The 17,244-nt window shown below is 47.4% G+C and overlaps 2 protein-coding genes across 3 annotated transcripts in view; both read right to left on the bottom strand.

Moving 5' to 3' along the window:
- The window catches only part of Rd3 (RD3 regulator of GUCY2D), a 70,615-nt gene extending 59,435 nt beyond the window's left edge, over nucleotides 1-11,180 (bottom strand). The window contains exon 1 of one of the 2 annotated variants that reach the window (XM_052738036.1): nucleotides 11,084-11,180. The gene's annotated coding sequence lies outside the window, so the exon portion shown is untranslated. The remainder of the gene's footprint in view (nucleotides 1-11,083) is intronic. The other variant, XM_052738035.1, reaches the window with a different exon arrangement.
- Nucleotides 5,398-12,166, bottom strand: Slc30a1 (solute carrier family 30 member 1). Its single transcript, XM_052738030.1, has 2 exons — nucleotides 11,084-12,166; nucleotides 5,398-9,616 (listed from the first exon to the last, which is right to left on the bottom strand). The coding sequence occupies exons 1-2, from the start codon at nucleotides 11,682-11,684 to the stop codon at nucleotides 8,715-8,717; spliced, it is 1,503 nt and encodes a 500-aa protein (XP_052593990.1). The 5' UTR covers nucleotides 11,685-12,166; the 3' UTR covers nucleotides 5,398-8,714.
- Nucleotides 12,167-17,244: the final 5,078 nt, after the last annotated feature.

The raw sequence follows: 17,244 nt of genomic DNA, 5'->3' as shown, positions 1-17,244 counted from the left end.
CTGGAGCTAATATCGTTATAAGGGTGCAGCTAGATGAACAGGGGGAGAAGGGAGAGGGAGTATTGGTTTTTCCACTCTTTGGGGGCCTGCCACCCAGCTCCAAAATAAAGACACAGAGACTTAATCTTACTTTGAATGTCTGGCCTTAGCTTGGCTTGTTTCTAGCCAGCTCTTCTAACTTAAACAATCCTGTCTACCTTTTGCCTCTGTGCTTTTTTTTTTTTTCCTCTCTATACCTTTCTTTCCTTCTTACACCATGGCTGGTTGTGTGGCTGGGTGACTGGCCCCTAGGTGTCCTCTCTCCTCCTTTTCTCGCTCTTCCCTCTTTATTTATTCTCTCTGCCTGGCAGTCACACCTATCCCTCTCCTGCCTTGCTATTGGCTGTTCAGCTCTTTATTAGACCAATCAGGTCTTTTAGGCAGGCAAAGTAACACAGCTTCACAGAGTTAAACAAATGCAACATGAAAGAATGCCACACATCTTTGCATCATTAAACAAATATCCTACAGCATAAACGAATGCAACACATCTTCAACTGATATTCCACAACAAGGGGACAGGGAAGTGGGAATACAACAGGGAGAAGCAGAAGAGAGGTCACTTAGGGTAGGTGACCAGGAGGCTATGGGAGGTGCACGTGATGACTTCAAGTAGGCTCCTATTGTGACAGGAGTTAGTCTGACGTTCACCTGGCCTCTTATCTACCCCTTAAACTCAATGACTTGAGACACACATAGAGAAAGCCATCTCTTCATATTAAACACCACCCCAGCCTCGCCTTCCTGAGGGTCCAGATTGAATATAAACTGTTGCACAAGCTCTGTCACCACTCAATGTGTCCAGCTCTTTTCTGATAAAATCTTATTTACAAGTCAGTCTGTAATTTAACTCCAGTGAGCAGAGTCTTTGTAAGTATAAATGTGAGTATACACATTGTAGTGTTTATGTGCTTATCTATTCTGTTTTTCTCATGGCTGCCATAACTTTAAAGAGGAAAGGCTTAGGGCTGGAAATGTAGCTTTGTTGGGAGAGCACTTGCCGAACGCACACGAGTCCAGAACTCAATCCCCAGCAGCGCACACACCAAGCTTGGTGGTGCGTGCTCACAATCCCAGCACCAGAGATGGAGGCAAGAGAATCCAAAGCTCAAGGCCGTCTTCAGCTAGAGCTTGCTCAACACCAGCTTGGCCTTTAAAAAAAGAAAGAGAGAGAGAGAGAAAGAGGGAGGGAGGGAGGGAGGGAGGGAGGGAAAAAAAGGACAGATTTAACTGTCTTCCCACTCTGGAGCCACAAGTTCAAAGGTCTGATCTTGAAGGTGCAAGCTGAACCGCATCCCTTCTGCAGCCCCATCCTGGACAAAATGCGGAAATGGAAGGACAGTGAGGCTGCCACAGTGACCAGGCCTGCACAGGGGCTCTGTCCTTTGCCTTCTCCACCTGCTGAAGCCTTTTATGCTTTTGTGTTCCTTTGACTCATGGCCCTTCCTCCATCTTCAGGGTGGCCATAGACACCTTCTCATTTAAGCACCTGTCATGGCCTCTCAGCTATCACATGCTGTGACTGGCCCTCTGCCTCTTCTGATCAGGAGCCTTATGATGATGTTGGGTCCATATCAGCTCTAACCTGATCTTTGCTCTCCCCATTGGCCCCATAGTGACAGCTGTAGAACATCTAGACAGGCTCAGAACCCACAGGGTCTAGGGATTCGGACATGTGCACCTTTAGGGAGCCATATTCTGTCTACCATGGTGTGCTTCATTTTTCTAGCTCATTGACTGCTGACAGGGTATAAGTGCAAGATCCGATGGATTAACAAGTATTGTCTCATCAACATCACCCCAGAGAAACCTAAAGCCCAATACAAGAGCCCAGAGCAGGTGTCTCCCAGTCACCCTTGTTCCATGCTATGAAAAGGTCTAGTAAATTTAGCCTAATATTGTCCTTGGCATTTTTGCCATTAGAAAGAGAAAGTATGGTCAGTCGTATGATTTAAGGAGAATATTCAATTTTGTATCTTAAAGGATGTTGAATTTTGAACTCCTTTTATATTGCCAGGACCCCACTTTTACTCCATACTTCAAAGGAGATAGCCAGGGTCTCCACAACACAGACGGCCACATCTGCTTCTTGGGCAGATGCATTTTTTGAACATCTCAGAGGAGCTTTTGGCTACCTGAACCTGTGGCAATCCTTTATCAGGATTATAAACCCAGAAACCCAACCGAGACCTTCAGTTTGACTCTCCAGACATGCAAGCACAGTTTCTTGGTGAAATCGAAGCTTGTGCAAAGAGAGATCAGAAGAGATTCCACTGGCCAGGCCTTCCTTCTGTGGTTTCCCAAGTGCAATGCCACCTCCCTAGGGGATGTTCACAGCAGGGGAGGTGTTCTGTCAGTGGGCAGAGGGAGGGAGGAAACCACAGGAGGTTTCAACCTGCGAACTCAACACCCAGGTAGATCATGGGCGCACAGATGGTCTGCCTGCTTACTTGATTGTCAAAAGGCAGTCAGTGTCCTGTGTCTCCTTGCCCGAATGTACCTGTTACCTCTGCTTGTCACTCATGTACCCTGGGTTCAACATCACCCCCAGACTACATAAGCCACAGTGTCCCTTGCTCTGGCAGAAGCACCATTTGGATCAATACTAGACCAGGCTTTAAGTGAAAACACTGACAGTTTCAATCCATGAGGCTGCATTAAAACCAAGATTCTTAATCCAAAACAAACCAACAAACAAAACATGCTATTCCTCTCCCGCATAATTCAAAATAAGAAACTGACACTAAGCTACAACTTAATAAAGTATAATTCAAAACAGAAAGTTCTGCTTTAAATCCAGCAATTACTTTGACTTTTAGAGTAAATATCAAGTGATTTTAAAATGCTTTCCCCGTTTCTTTGAGTGGCCACGCTTTCCTGGTTTGATTCATTTGACTTTGCTGTCAAGCTCGTTGGACTGAACCACAAAGAACTCTCCATTTTGAACTTTTAGGCAGGGGATGGGAAGCAAGCTGCTTCCTGTCCAGCCTCTGGCTGGGTCTGCCTCCATCACTGGGTGAGGGTTTTTTTTTTTTTTTTTAACAGTTTTCAGAGAAGCATGAGTAGCAGAATATGCCTGCTCTGCAAGGATTGGAATATACTTGATGAGTCCCAAGTGTTTGGTGAATCGACTGTTACTACTAAAGTGACTTCCCCAGCCTGCCTGCCATTCCGAAATAGTCATTCGAACACCTGTAAATACCTACAGCATTACTAGTCCTTGTAAATATCTTAAGGAAATAAAGATAGGGAAAACAGCCCTGGCCTCAGTTTACAGTCAAAAAACAGGTTCTTAAGCAAATGCAGGTGTCATAAATGGCTAGACTGAGAAGAGCTATGGCAGAAGCAGAAATGAGGACCAACCCTGAAGGTAAAGAAACACCTCAATTGTTAAAATTGCTGACTTTCTTCCACACGCTCATCTATTTCTAAAATAACCACTCTTGTTCAGCTGTGCAGCACACGGTACATAGGGTTGTCTGGGAGAAGATGGAGCACTTTCGGAAAACCCCTATTGCCTCAGAAGACAATTTCTTCCCCACAGGACTCGAGGAAAGGTGGCCAGCAGTAATTCTAAGACAGCATTGACTGTAGCTATGCATTCTGAGGTCAGCTGGGCACTAAGGTGTTAGCGTGTGCACAGAGTCAAGCAACCTGAGGCATGAGTGGTCGTGGACATGTTAGGAAGCAGTGTGGGCAGACATTGGTGAAACCAGCTTTTTATTTATCGGGCGCAGTCCTTTTTTTGACTTTATCCAACCAAAAATTAAGTTTGGGGGTCTGGAGAGATGCCTCAATGGCTAAAAGCATTTCCTGTTCTTCTGGAGGACCAGAGTTTGGTTCCTAGTCCCCACCTCAGGCAGTACACAATCCCCTGGAACTCCAGCTCTATGGGCATTTGACCCCCTCTTCTGGCCTCCACAGGCGCGCGCGCACACACACACACACACACACACACACACACACACACACACACAAAAAAGATTTTAAAATAAAAAAGAGGGGCTTAAGAGCTGGCTGAGCAGTTAAGCACTTGTTGCTCTTCCAGAGGACCCAGGTTTGAATCCTAAAACCTCTACAACAGATAACAACCACCTATAATCCCAGTTCCAGAGGATTCAATGACCTTTTGACCTCTGAGGGCACCAGGCACACATACAAAAATGCAAAAATACACACATAAAACTTTTTTTTTTTTTTTTTCAAGACAGGGTTTCTCTGTATAGCTTTGGCACCTTTCCTGGATCTCACTCTGTAGTCTAGGCTGGCCTCAAACTCAGAGATCCGCCTGCCTCTGCCTCCCGAGTGCTTGGGATTAAAGGTGTGCGCCACCACCACCCGGCAAAACTCTAATCTTAAGAACAATTTGGCCGGGCGGTGGTGGCGCACGCCTTTAATCCCAGCACTCGGGAGGCAGAGCCAGGCGGATCTCTGTGAGTTCGAGGCCAGCCTGGGCTACCAAGTGAGTTCCAGGAAAGGCGCAAAGCTACACAGAGAAACCGTCTCGAAAAACCAAAAAAAAAAAAAAAAAAAAAGAACAATTTGAGCCAGGCGGTGGTGGCACACGCCTTTAATCCCAGCACTCGGGAGGCAGAGTCAGGCGGATCTCTGTGAGTTCGAAGCCAGCCTGGTCTACAGAGCGAGATCCAGGAAAGGCACAGAGCTACACAGAGAAACCCTGTCTCAAAAAAACCTAAAAAAAAAAAAAAAAAAAAAAAAAAAAAAAAAAAAAAAAATTGAGTTTCTTTTCCCCATAAGGCCCAATACAAACTTTCTGGTATGACATCACCTCTGCCATCATCTCCATCCCTCAACTCCAGCTCTTTATCCTAACATGATCTTTTGCCTTCAATCCTACTCCACCTCAAACCATCTTTTCTAATCATATCTACCCTCTCTCGGAACACCTACTGTGCTTGTCTGTTCCCTTGCGCATTCACCTACTTCCACTTATTGACAATTGATTTTCAAACTGTTGTCTCCCAGACAGAAACACAAGTTCTTGAAGATTTTCATCCAATTATCTGTGCTGCCCTGAAGAGAACTCCCTGAGGTGCCACTTTATAAATTAGTTTTAGATGTTATATAGGTATGAAGTAATCCTCATTTGTAACTGCTTAAAACTAAAACATATAAATTAAGAGATATCCTGCAAGCTTATGCTTATGAGCAAACATTGTCACAGCTTCCTGGCCCAGTAGTGAGTGAGTGAACCCTTTCTGTTCCTATGACAGGCTTTGGTCACTTACTTTCTTCCACACTACTGTCCTAGCGTGTGCTAGCAAAACCTGTGCTATAGTCCATTTCTCCTTGACCCACCACAGCATGTGAGGTGAGGGCAACATGCACAAAACAAAGTAGATATTAAAATTAGTTTATTTTTCTACTTAATTTTTAATAAATGAGAAGAAACACAGTAGTCTTGTCTCATATAGAACATTTATAATACATAACAATCCATAAAGCCTCATGGTGAGGTAGGAACAGCTTTGGAAATAACACACAGTCATAAAACACACAGAAATTAGGGAAAACATTGCTGCACTTCAGTTCTGTCTGCACCGGTACTCAACAAAGTGAGAGCCGCATCGGCTGCACTGTTGGCCCAGAGGACAGGTGGCAGCAGACAAAACCAACATGAGAAAAGTCTCAAAGAATCACAGACACACTGACACCCCATTGTGCTGTTTCAAGGCAGACCCTATCATGGCGATTTGTGTCTTTTTATATAACCACATATTAATTCTATGTTACATTCTCCTCAGCATCTTTTACCAGACACTGAACCTTAATATTTTTGGTTTAAAAGTTTAAATTGATTAATATACAAAAGGCTCTTGTGCCAGTGAAAATGACTGCTAAATATTGCAGAGCTTGTTAGTAAAACAAAATAGCATCATCATATACACACACATATGTATATATGCAGCGCTGTATCAAAACAGTGTGATTACAGTCCCATTTCCCAGACCGTGAGCACTAGGACAGTTTCAATTACAAAAAGACAACAAAAGCCTCCCACCTTTCCAAGACCCCTTAACACTGTTTTATCACTAAACCGAAACGTAGTATTAAAGTATTTTCTACTGTAGAATCACACTCCATATCTGTGTATGACTACCTTAAGACAGCAGGCTGATGACATTGTTAAATGGTATCTGCTTGTAAAGCAGTAAAACATTCAAACCAGTTTACACACTGAATACTTCACATTAGGGTTTGTCTTTTCCCTCAAAACTTTCAGACACTCAAAATAACAGAATGCTGACAAGACATACACATGTAAACAGCTTCCCGCAACTTTCCAAACCCTTCCTGTTCAAATTACACATCTTAGGCTAAAGTCATTCAGTATTTTTGTTTTTAATGTGAAAATACAGTAAAATGTTTGAGGATTGTTTTTCATGTTCTAGCCTGTACTTCTACAATGTAGATACCCTCCAGAAAAGAATTACTCCGACAAGCTGACCATGGAAAATGAAATCCGTTCTTCCAAGGCTACACATGGCTTGAGGAGTCCTGGTTGAGTGCAATCTGGGAGCATGCAGCACCTTCTCACTCAGCTCCAGATGACAGACAGGTCCACACTGGCCTTGCTCACCCCCTAGAACTGACGCAGTGAAAGGAAGCACATTAAACAATGGGCTAGTCCCGAAGAGGCCAAGGTAGCTCCCCGTTTCCTTTCAAGAAGAAATAAGCTATTTTGGAAAAGACACTCAAATCCCACAACACTTAAATACAAAAACATATCTTTTTTTCTTAAAGATAATGCTAATATAGCTAAAAATGGGTTAGAAAGTGCATTGTAAGGAAATAAATAATTCTCTAAAACTCCAAGGTGAGCCGGTGCCATGGATTTTGCTATGACAAACACCTTTGGAAAAAAAAAAAAAAGCCTATGGTACCACTTTCTACATAGAAGCCGCTTCCCTAAAGCACTTCTGAAAAATAGGTTGACATAGCCCTTGTCCCAATTCCTTCGTCATGAACCCACCCAGAGTGTTTCTGAAGGGCACGCTTTCACAAGTCACCTTGCTGTGACAACTGGAGTTCTCTCTTGTACTCACCCATAGATCTCTCAATTTCATGTTAAAAAAAAAAACCAAATTTTTGCAGAATTCAAAGTAACCATCTGCTAAGGGGTTGGATCGCACATCAGTGAAGCATTATGCAGGCTGATGGTCGGCCCAGTGCAGTAAATGGGAACTTACAAACTATGTTCCTAAAATTAAATTTCTCATCAGAAAATCCAGCTGTTCTTAAGTAGGCCCATTGCCAGCAACAGGCTTTTTACATAGGGAAGGACCATCCCCTCAAAGTAACTGTCATATGCTAACACTTCCATTTTCAGATTACTAAGCAATGAATTATTTCAAATCCCCAAAGTAGTCAGCTATAAAAGTTATTGAAGTAGTCAGGGTACTCTGTTCCTAGAAAAATAGAGCTATACACAACTGATATTAATAGTCACTCTTTTGAAGACAAAACTCTTACATTCTCTTCACAAAGCATTAACCTTTCTCTATCAAGGGAAATGTAACTTAAGCATCTTCCAATGTTTGTGCTGGGTTTGAAACCTGTGGCAGAGAAATGGCTGTGAACAACTTCCTGGGTACAAAGGAAGCACAGCGGAGAGCTGAGCGCGTCCAGACAGGACGGTTTAAAGACCTAAAGACGTTCTTATTAGCTTTGCTTTCTAAAATATTCAAACTGCATGAACCATCCAATTCCTTTCTTTCACTGGCTCTCGGCAAAAAGCACAGGCTGTGCTCCTTGCTGTGCACAAGAAAGGTTTTTAAGACACAACTGAAGATCACTTGTTGCAGTTAACAAAGACTAAGTCTTCATTCTCAAAAATATTCATGCATCTTGAAACTTCTAGCTCAGCATCGCTAATACCAACCAGTCTCCGACAGAAAGCAGACACGCTGGCAAACGTGTTTAGAGCGGCTTCGGTCGACTAAAACCACTTGAGATTTAAGATAACTTAGACACGTAATCTCAATATTAACACAGAATAACCTACTAGTTTGCGTTCTTCCCCGCTCTTACCCCCTACCCCTCTACTGTATATAAACTCTAACTCCTTTTGTGAACTAGCTCAGTTTACTAGATGACTAGCAGTAGAGAATACAGAATAGTAACCACTCATATTTCCTGCTAACAGTCATGAGTCATCCTGAAAACACGCTGCCATCATGTTAAGTTTATGATCTCAAAGGGCAAGGAGCTATTCCCTAAACAGCAAAGGAAACAAATTTGATGATTTTAAAGTCAGTCTAGCAACTACAATTCTAACAAATAACAATGGGGGAGGGGGAGCAGAGAAATTCCAGTAACAATTTTATTTATCCCCCTAATTTTTATCATGGGAAAACCAGGAATCAAATGTCATTATGTCATATAAGGTTTATACTTAAACAAAAATGTAACATAGTGTTAAAACTGGCTTTCAAAACTTGTTACAGCATAGCTGCACTATGCACTAATAATCACAAGGCTGTAATGTAGAACATTCTATTATGCAGTTCCATTATGTTCTTACAAAAATAGAATTAAACTGTGCGACCAGACAAGGACTTCAATTACACTACTTGGCAAACTTAGTATTTCAATGGAGTCTATTTTCTCTTGCAGTTTAAAAGCAAAGTCAAACATCACATCTTTTTCAAGACTCACAAAGATGATTCGGGTTTTTTTGGCACGTTTTTAATCTCTATCACCACAGCAGGGAGGCTGCCTTCAGCTTTAGTCCTCCTGGGCTTCTTCTCTAGGTTTTCACTGAGTTCTAGACAAGAAATACTAACGGTTGGGGCCTTTTCTGCATCCTTTACAGAAGGGATCTGTGGCCGTGTCCCACAGCACTGCTTCAGAGCACACTGAGTTCTGCAGGCAAGTTCACACGGGACTACACTTGATTTAGAGCCGACGCTAGCAAACTCTGGCTGGATGGTAGTAGCATGAATTCCGTGATTGTGAAAAACATCTTTGATGGTTTTGGCCACCTGCATGTATGAAGTTGGGTCTTCACATTTTATGTGAGCAGTGGCGATGATTCTGCTTCCAGCGAGCTGCCAGACATGTAACTCATGAACTTCCTCAACGCCCTCAACATCTCGTAGTTCTTTTACCAAATGTCTGATGTCAATTTGCTTAGGAACAGTTTGTAGAAGGATGAGAGCAGATTCCTTAAGCAATGGGTAAGTTGTGTAGAGAAGTATACAAACCATTATAACACAAAGAGTTGGATCTAGGTAGAGCACCCAGCAGGGACCGGCCTCTCGAACCAGGGCCTGGGTGTTGTTGATTAACTCTATAGATGTTTTGCAGGGATCCCGGAAACAGGGGTTTATACAGAAGTTGTCTTCAGAACAACCCTTCCACAAAAAGTAAAACAGTGAGGCGTTCACCACCACGATCACGGAGCCCAGGGCATCTCCAAGGACGTGCAGAAACACTCCGCGCATGTTCAGCTGTGCCGCCTTGTCGTCTTCCGACTCCAGGTTGTCCGACTCCTGGATGAGGTTCCCGTTGACTTGTACATCCACAGGGTCATCACCTCTGGATTTCTCCGGCTCTACAAAATAATTTTAATTCAATACATTTAATGTGTTCAGACGAACGTCTTGTCTAGTGGTGAAGAAGTTGAAGCTTGTTTCATAAAGCACAATAAAAGTATGCTGAGAACAATACACGATGAACTGACGTTCTGGGCACTGCCTGGCCACAACAGGGAGGACCAAACTGTGCCATTGGGTTATTGTTTCTTCATTTCCTTCCCACCCTCTCGCCCCTGCCCCTCACTACTGGGCTGGTGTCCTGTAAACATTTTGCTTCACTTTTCTGACACATACAAGAGAGAAACAAAATTTAAGGCTATCAGTTAGGCGCAGCTGAGGAGAAGTCCTCTAACACAGCTGATCTGATGTGGAGCTCTCCGTAGTCAGCGGCACTGGCAGACTGCTTGAGAAAAGTGGCTTTAACTTTAAATGTTATAGATAATAAAAATACTGTATATAGTGTCTTGGTAGAGGGGGTTTACAAACTGACAAACCAACAGCCTGGGGCTATTGCCAGGTGGTGGTAGCACACATCTTTAATCACAGAACTTGGGAGGAAGATGCAGGCCCATCTGAGTTCGACGCCAGCCTGGTCTACAAGAGCAGATTCCAGGGCAGCCAGGGCTGTTACACAGAGAAACCCTGTCTTGAAAAAACCAAAACCAACCAAACAAAAACCACAACCTGTAGCTATCAATGAGGCTGGCACTCAACAGTCACTAAGACACCTCAAAGATTGAATCAGGGTGGGGTGCTGGTGGCTCACATCTTTTTAATCCTATCACTTGGGAGGCAGAGGCAGGAGGATCTCAGTGAGTTCGAGGCCAGCCTGGTCTACAAAGGGAGTTCCAGGACAGCCAGAACCGCACACAGAGAAACCCTGTCTTGGAAAACAAAACCAAAGTTTGAGTCAGATGGCACACCTGAGTAGTTTCATTTTCTTCGGAATGAGAGAAAACCTTTCCCATGCACCATCTGAACATGTTACTACGCACTGGAGAAGCTAAACTGCCACTTAGTGTGAATTAGCCAGATTTAAGCGGCAAGAAAAAACCGGAAGGAACACAAAATGTTAACATCGAGCTTGGGCGGTGCTGGCTGATTCTTTCTCATTTCTTTTCAACATTCTTACCCTCCAAATTTCCATCAGGAGCACATGTGCTCAAGATGACAAACGTTCCTTAAAACCACGAGGGAAATACATCACCATCAGGTCCAGCGCCAGTTTGCCAAACCTGAGAGGTAAACGTGCAACGTGCCCTGGCAGGTCCCTAACCTGTGATTTTCCGGATCAGGTGGTCAGTTCAGGGAAACACACGCTGCCGTTCACAAAGGCCGCCTGTAACCAGGGCCCACACACCCTCAACACATCATTATCAAACTTGTTCAGTGGGCACGAAACCACCGCGCACACGGGCGCGCGGGGCGTGGCACCGAACTCGGTCGCCAGGGGGCGCCCGTCCCGACCCCTCTCCGGCGCTCACCTGCCTGGTCCGCCTTGAGCCCGTTGGAATTGCTGGTGTTGGCCACTAGCGTGTTGGTCTCCTCCTGGTCCGGCGCCCGTCCCGGAGGCGCGCCCGCCTCGCCCCCTGCGCGGCCGGCCTTGCGCGCGCTCTTGGCGAGGTGGCCGTGGCCGTGCGAGTGGCCGTGGCCCGCGCCCTGGCCCTCGCCGCTGTGGTGGTGGAACAGGCAGAGCCCCAGCACGTTGACCAGCAGCCCCGCCACGCCGACGCCCAGCACCACGAGTGGCTGTTGCATCTCGTGGGGCTCGATGAAGCGCTCGACGGCCTCCAGCAGGATGGCGAAGCACAGCCCCGTCAGGAAGATGGCGTTCACCAGCGCGCCCATCACCTCAGCGCGGATCCAGCCGAACGTGTTCTTCTGCGTGGCGTGGGTCCTCCGGGCGAAGCGCTCGGCCACCAGCGCCACCACGAGCGCCAGCACGTCCGACAGCATGTGGAAGGAGTCGGACAGCATGGCGAGGGACGCGGTCACCCGGCTCACCACCACCTCCAGCACCATGAACATGAAGGTCAGCAGCAGCATGCACAGCAGCCGGCCGCGGTTGCGGCCCCAGCAGCCCATGGCGGCGGCCTGAGGCGCGGCGCTGAAGCGGGAGCGGCGCTGTGGGGGAAACCGCCGGCCGCGCAGCGACTCAGGCGCCGGCGCTCGGCTGGACGGGCGAGGCGGAGGGCGCGGGCGCGGGAGGGCGACTGCGTGCCGAGGGGCCGCCGAGCATCGGTCCGAGGCGCTCGGGAGACGGCGTCCGCGGCGACTGCGCTCGGCCCGGCGGCGGCCGCCGTCTTAACCCCCCCTCCCCGCCTTTGCAGACGGTTTACAAAAAAACTTTGCTTTGCACTCGGAACCCCCGTTTTCACACGGACCCGAGCGTGACAAGGCCCCCGGTGCCCCGCCCCCCGGCCCGGCTCGCTTCCTCATTGGCCAGGAAGGCCTCACGACAGCCGTGGCGTCCCGCCCCTCCGCAGCCTCTATTGGCTGGCGCGGCGGAGGGGCGGGAGGGGGCGTGGCGAGGCCGCGGGAGCTGCGGGCGGGGCCTGTGTTCTGGGGAGCCGGGCGTGGGCCGGGGGCCGCGGCCGGGTGCAGCGGCGGGCGGTGCGGGGGAGGGTGGGCGCGGGCCGCGTGCAGCGGAGGGCAGGCGGCAGGGCGGTGGCGCCGAGCCCTGGGGCGCAGCGAGCGGTTCCCGCTTCCCGCGCTGCGGATTCCGGGCTGCGGTTCCCGGGCTGTGTGTCTGCGGCGCCTGCCCCGCCGCCCTAGACTTTGATCCTGCGATCCGGGTGCACGTGGGGGCGGCTGGGTGACAGGTCGGCGCCCGGGAGGGGCGGGGAGTGCGGGCTGTGCGGGCCGGCGGGGGCGCGGCCAAGCGAGGAGCTGACCTGGAGACTGGCTTGCTACCGGCCCGACCCCAGCCTCAGGAACAGTTTCCATCCAGCGGATCACCCGCAGGGCCACCTCCCCGACGGAACCGTGTGAAGTCAGGCCTGCCTGTCACTGACTCTAGGGTGTGGGGTGCAGACTTGGAGCAGGAGCCTGCTGCGTGACTTGGGCAGGTCACCTAATCTCGCTACACCTGTTTCTTCATCAATAGAGGGAAGGGTTGGGCAAGTGGAACTCTTCTGCTTCCTTCTAGCTAAAATTCCAAGGCTCTGTGATTTCACACTATTTATAGGCTACAAACCTCCGAACTCTTGTGTGGGCTGCTTAGAGGGGGAGGGGCGGCCAGAATACAAAAGAAAGGTGCCCTGGAGGCACCACGAACCAAACACCCTTGCTGAGTTGGGATAAGATTGTTTGGAGTTGGCCCTCTTAAGTGAGACCAGTGGATGTGTGCACATCTCAGTGGTTAAAGGTCCCCCAGAGTGATGGCTAGAATCATCGGTGGCCTCAGCTGGGCCACCAAACCTGAGGAAGGACTCCCTCGGTGCTAGCCATTGCATTGAGATGTGCATGGCCTGTGTTCTTTTGCATGAAAAATTCTATTTGTGGCTTTTCGAGAGGAATCTGTGTAGCCCTGGCTGCCCTGGAACTCACTCTGTAGACCAGGCTGACCTGGAACTCACAAGAGATCCGCCTGGCTCTGCCTCCCAAGTGCCGGGATTGAAGGTATGAGCAACCACTGTCCGGCAACAATTTTTTTTTTTTTTTTTTTGGTTTTTCGAGACAGGGTTTCTCTGTGTAGATTTGCGCCTTTCCTGGAACTCGCTTTGGAGACCAGGCTGGCCTCGAACTCACAGAGATCCGCCTGGCTCTGCCTCCCAAGTGCTGGGATTAAAGGCGTGCGCCACCACTGCCCGGCCTGGCAACAATTCTTATTCCAAGATTGCCTCTCATTTGTAAATGATGTTCTCATCCCCGCACCCGGGCTGGAAAGTTGGGTGCATCCTCATCTTGGTCTCGCTGAATAGGAAAGCTTGGAGAAAGATTTCCAACATTGTAAGGGAAGAAATGGCAGAACTTGGTGATTGACTGCATATCGGGAAGCAGAGCTAAGGGGAGAATTAATGACGTCTTTTGAAACTGGTAAGGGAAATGCTGCCATCAACGGTATTTTATAAGGCGTGGTACCAGAACCTGTCTTCAAGGAGAAAATAGTTCCACTGTGAGACACTGAGCTTGAAGTAATACCTGTACAATAGTGGTGTTTGGATTGGTGGGTCTGGGACTCCAGTAATCACTCCCCCCACCCCATGCACACACACAAATGGGAAACACAGCTTCAAACTCCCATCCAGCCTGCCTATATAGGCTTAAAATTGGAAGCCACTTATGGTCAAGGTATCCTTATGTATGTGACTGGTCAGTTGGGGACCATTTTGCTTCCTACTGTAGCCTTTTATTGAAAGATTCCTTTAAAGCAGTGGTTCTCGCCGGGCGGTGGTGGCGCACGCCTTTAATCCCAGCACTCGGGAGGCAGAGCCAGGCGGATCTCTGTGAGTTCGAGGCCAGCCTGTTCTACAGAGTGAGATCCAGGAAAGGCGCAAAGCTACACAGAGAAACCCTGTCTCGAAAAACCAAAAAAAAAAAAAAAAAAAAAAAAAAAAGCAGTGGTTCTCAACCTCCCTAAAACTACCACCCTTTAATACAGTTTAACACAGTTCCTCATGTTGTGGTGACACCCCCAACCATAAAATGATTTTTGTTGCTACTTGGTAACTGTAATTATGCTACAGTTATGAATTGTAATATGTGTTTTCTGAGGTCTTAGGTGACCCCTGTGAAAGGGTCATTTAACGCCTGGGAGTCTCGACCCACAGGTTGAGAACTGCTGCTATTAAAAGCATTGATATGCAAAGCAGAAATAATACGAAAATGTGAGGCAGGCTTGCCCTGCCAAAAGGGCCTTGCCCCCTTATAGGCTAAATAGACCAGACTTGAAGATGTTTAGATGTGAAAGTCATCTTTCATACTGTAGCTCCATCTGAGGTCTTTTCTGATTCACATTGAAACTGTTTGCCAGACAGTATGCTTTATTCCCTCATCCCCCTGGTAGGGGGTGGGGTGGGGCAGTCCAGTTCCAAGGTGTGGAGAAGTCACAATGACTAGCCAGCACAGGGTGGGGACCAGCTTAGTGGCTCAGTGATTGCCCAGCGTGAGCAAAGGCCCTGGGTCCCTGAGAGAGCACCATAGCTCAGGACTGTTGGCAAACTACCGTCTCCCTTAGCTTTGTGTTTTTGTGACACGATCTTATTGTATAATAACCCTGGCTGCTCTGGAACTCACAGAGACCTGCTTTCTGGGCCTCCAAGGTTTGGGATTAAAAGGTGCGCATGTCCATGACCAGCCCTCCCCTCCCTTTGTGGACAAAATACTTTGGTAGTTTGACTCAAGGTTTTGCTTTGTTTCCTTTTCCACAAGTTGCCCTAGAAATTTGGGTTTCTTCTTGTTTGGTTTTTGTACTTGTGACAGGGTCTCACTGTGTAGCCCAGGTTGGCCTTGAACTCACCAATCCTCGACGCCACTCTCAGAGTGGGTTTAACTGGAGAGGCCATGTGAGTACTTAACAGCACCTCTTTAGAATGTGGCCTGGGTTGAGTAAAAGAACTCTTTCTTCCTCCTTTCAGAGAATTTGCCTGATACTTTGCTTCACATCTAAGCTGACTAAATCTAGCACACTTTAGAGATAGAATACTTGCAGTTTGGATATTGCCAGCATGACTTCAGGGCAAGTGTAATTCAGCCCTCGGAACCTACCCTTGCTCCTTGTGAAATTTGGGAAGAATCATACAGGATTGTGAAAGCCCCAAACACAAACACACCTCTGAATTGATGTTATCAAAAATCAATGTAGCTGGGTGTCGTAGTACTTTTTTTTAATCCCTGCCCTTTGGAGCCAGAGGCAGGCAGATCTCTGTGAGTTAGAGGCCAGACTGGTCTACATTGATCGAGGCAAGTCAGGGCTTCATAGTAAGACCCTGTCTTGAAAAAAGAAAAAACCTAGTGTAGGGACAACAAGGTGGTTCAACTGGGGTCCACATGGTGGAAGGAGAGAACCAACTCAAGTTGTCCTCTGACCCCCACACACATAATGGGTTTTTGTTTTTAAGTTTTAAAAGTCATTGTATAAAGTTGGGCCTTTCCTGGAAAGATCCCCCCCTCCAAAAAAATTAAAAAAAATCAACCAAACAAACAAGCAAAAAGTCCCATGACAGAACCATGTGAACACCAGATTTGCGTTTGACTTCAGTTGACACTAAGCCACATCCAATGTTCAATCTCAAAGGAAAACTCGGGGAAATTGTTATTTGTGTCTTTTGGAAAGCACTTGAGCCGTTACTACACATGAGCTGAAATATCTAACAACAGCAGGAGTGCCAGGGTTTGACATTTGTGTAGCTGCCCCCAGAGGACTAAGCAATAAAACAAAGAATAAACTGGGCACAATGCAGCAATCAAGCTCAGGAACAGCACAAAAGGTCTCAGTGGTCCAAGGGAAACATAAAGACACCTGGAACAGGAAGCCGACTGGAGCAGAGGGGAAGCCCACCGGTGTGGAGGAGAGACCTGCCCGGCCATGGTGGGTGGGTCCACTTTTGTCTTCCTTGGTGGAACTGAAGGACTTTGGGTGAGGCTAGCATCAGAAAAATGCTTTTTTTCAGGGATACTGAAATGGAGCCCGCGTGCTGCAGTCACGGCAGGAAGTTAAGGCACCAGCACCCACCTAACAGTGCTTGCTAGAAGCATTTGGGAGCTCAGGCCTGTCATCCTAGCTGCTCTGGAGGCTGAGGCAAGATGCTCGAGAGTCAGCCTGTCTGGACTACAGAGTGAGTTTGAGACCAACCTGTGCAACTTATCAAGACCCTGTCAACGGTGGAAAGAGAAGTCGGGTTTGACGTGCACACGAAAACTAGCATTTGTGAATTTCTGTTACAGTTATGTATGTGTGTACACACAAGAATGTCGAGGTCCAAGGACAACGCTTGTAGTTGGTTCTCAACTTCTACCATAGGGACCCCAGGGACTGAACTTGGGCTGCCAGTCTTTTTGGCACGCATCGTTCCCTGCCGAGCCAGGTCCCCACCCTTGTGTTTTCTGGCTGTATTAACAGCAGAAGCGGGTGAAGGCTCAGGCTTAGACTTGGCGTATTCATACTTCTTTGATCATAGTGGGTTTTGTTGTTGTTGTTGTTGTTGTTGTTGTTGTTTTGAGACATGCTTGAGATAGAGCCCAGGCTAGCCTTGAATTTATGGTCCTCCTGCCTCAGCCTCCCAAGTGCTGAGATTGCAGGCACGAGCCACCACATCTGGCGTTGTCTTCTGTGGACTTTTCTACTCTCCAGGTTGGAAGGTCACAAAACACAAAGGATGTTTTTAAAAAAGATTGTCAGGCATGGTGGTTCAAGGCCAGCCCTGGACGTATGTCCCTTTCTTAAAAATTGAAACAGAATAAAGCAACTCTTTGGAGGGATGTAAAACATATGGGTCCAGTCCACAGCACTGCATAAACATAGCTTGGTGGCACATGCCTATAACCCCAGAGCTAGAAAGCCGGGGAGGCAGGAAGATCAGAAGTAGTGTCATCCTTAGCTACATCTTGTGTTTGAGGCTAGCCTGGGCTATGTGAGATCCTGCCTCAAAAAAAGAAAAAAGAAAGGCAGAAAGAATGTCCTTTATGGAAATGACTCTGGCTA

The sequence above is a fragment of the Peromyscus californicus genome, unplaced genomic scaffold (assembly GCF_007827085.1).
Source record: "Peromyscus californicus insignis strain IS unplaced genomic scaffold, ASM782708v3 Scaffold_14__1_contigs__length_90479793_seg_2, whole genome shotgun sequence".
NCBI lineage: Eukaryota > Metazoa > Chordata > Mammalia > Rodentia > Cricetidae > Peromyscus > Peromyscus californicus.
Note: the sequence above shows the minus strand (reverse complement) of the source record. Positions and strands in the feature narration are given on the sequence as shown.

What these genes read in the sequence shown, in the direction of transcription:
- Slc30a1 (XM_052738030.1), bottom strand. Translation starts at nt 11,684, where the DNA reads ATGGGCTGCTGGGGCCGCAACCGCGGCCGGCTGCTGTGCATGCTGCTG. An exon ending in GCTCAAGGCGGACCAGGCAG is followed by an intron (nt 9,617 to 11,083) that starts GTGAGCGCCGGA and finishes ATTATTTTGTAG; the next exon opens with AGCCGGAGAAATCCAGAGGT.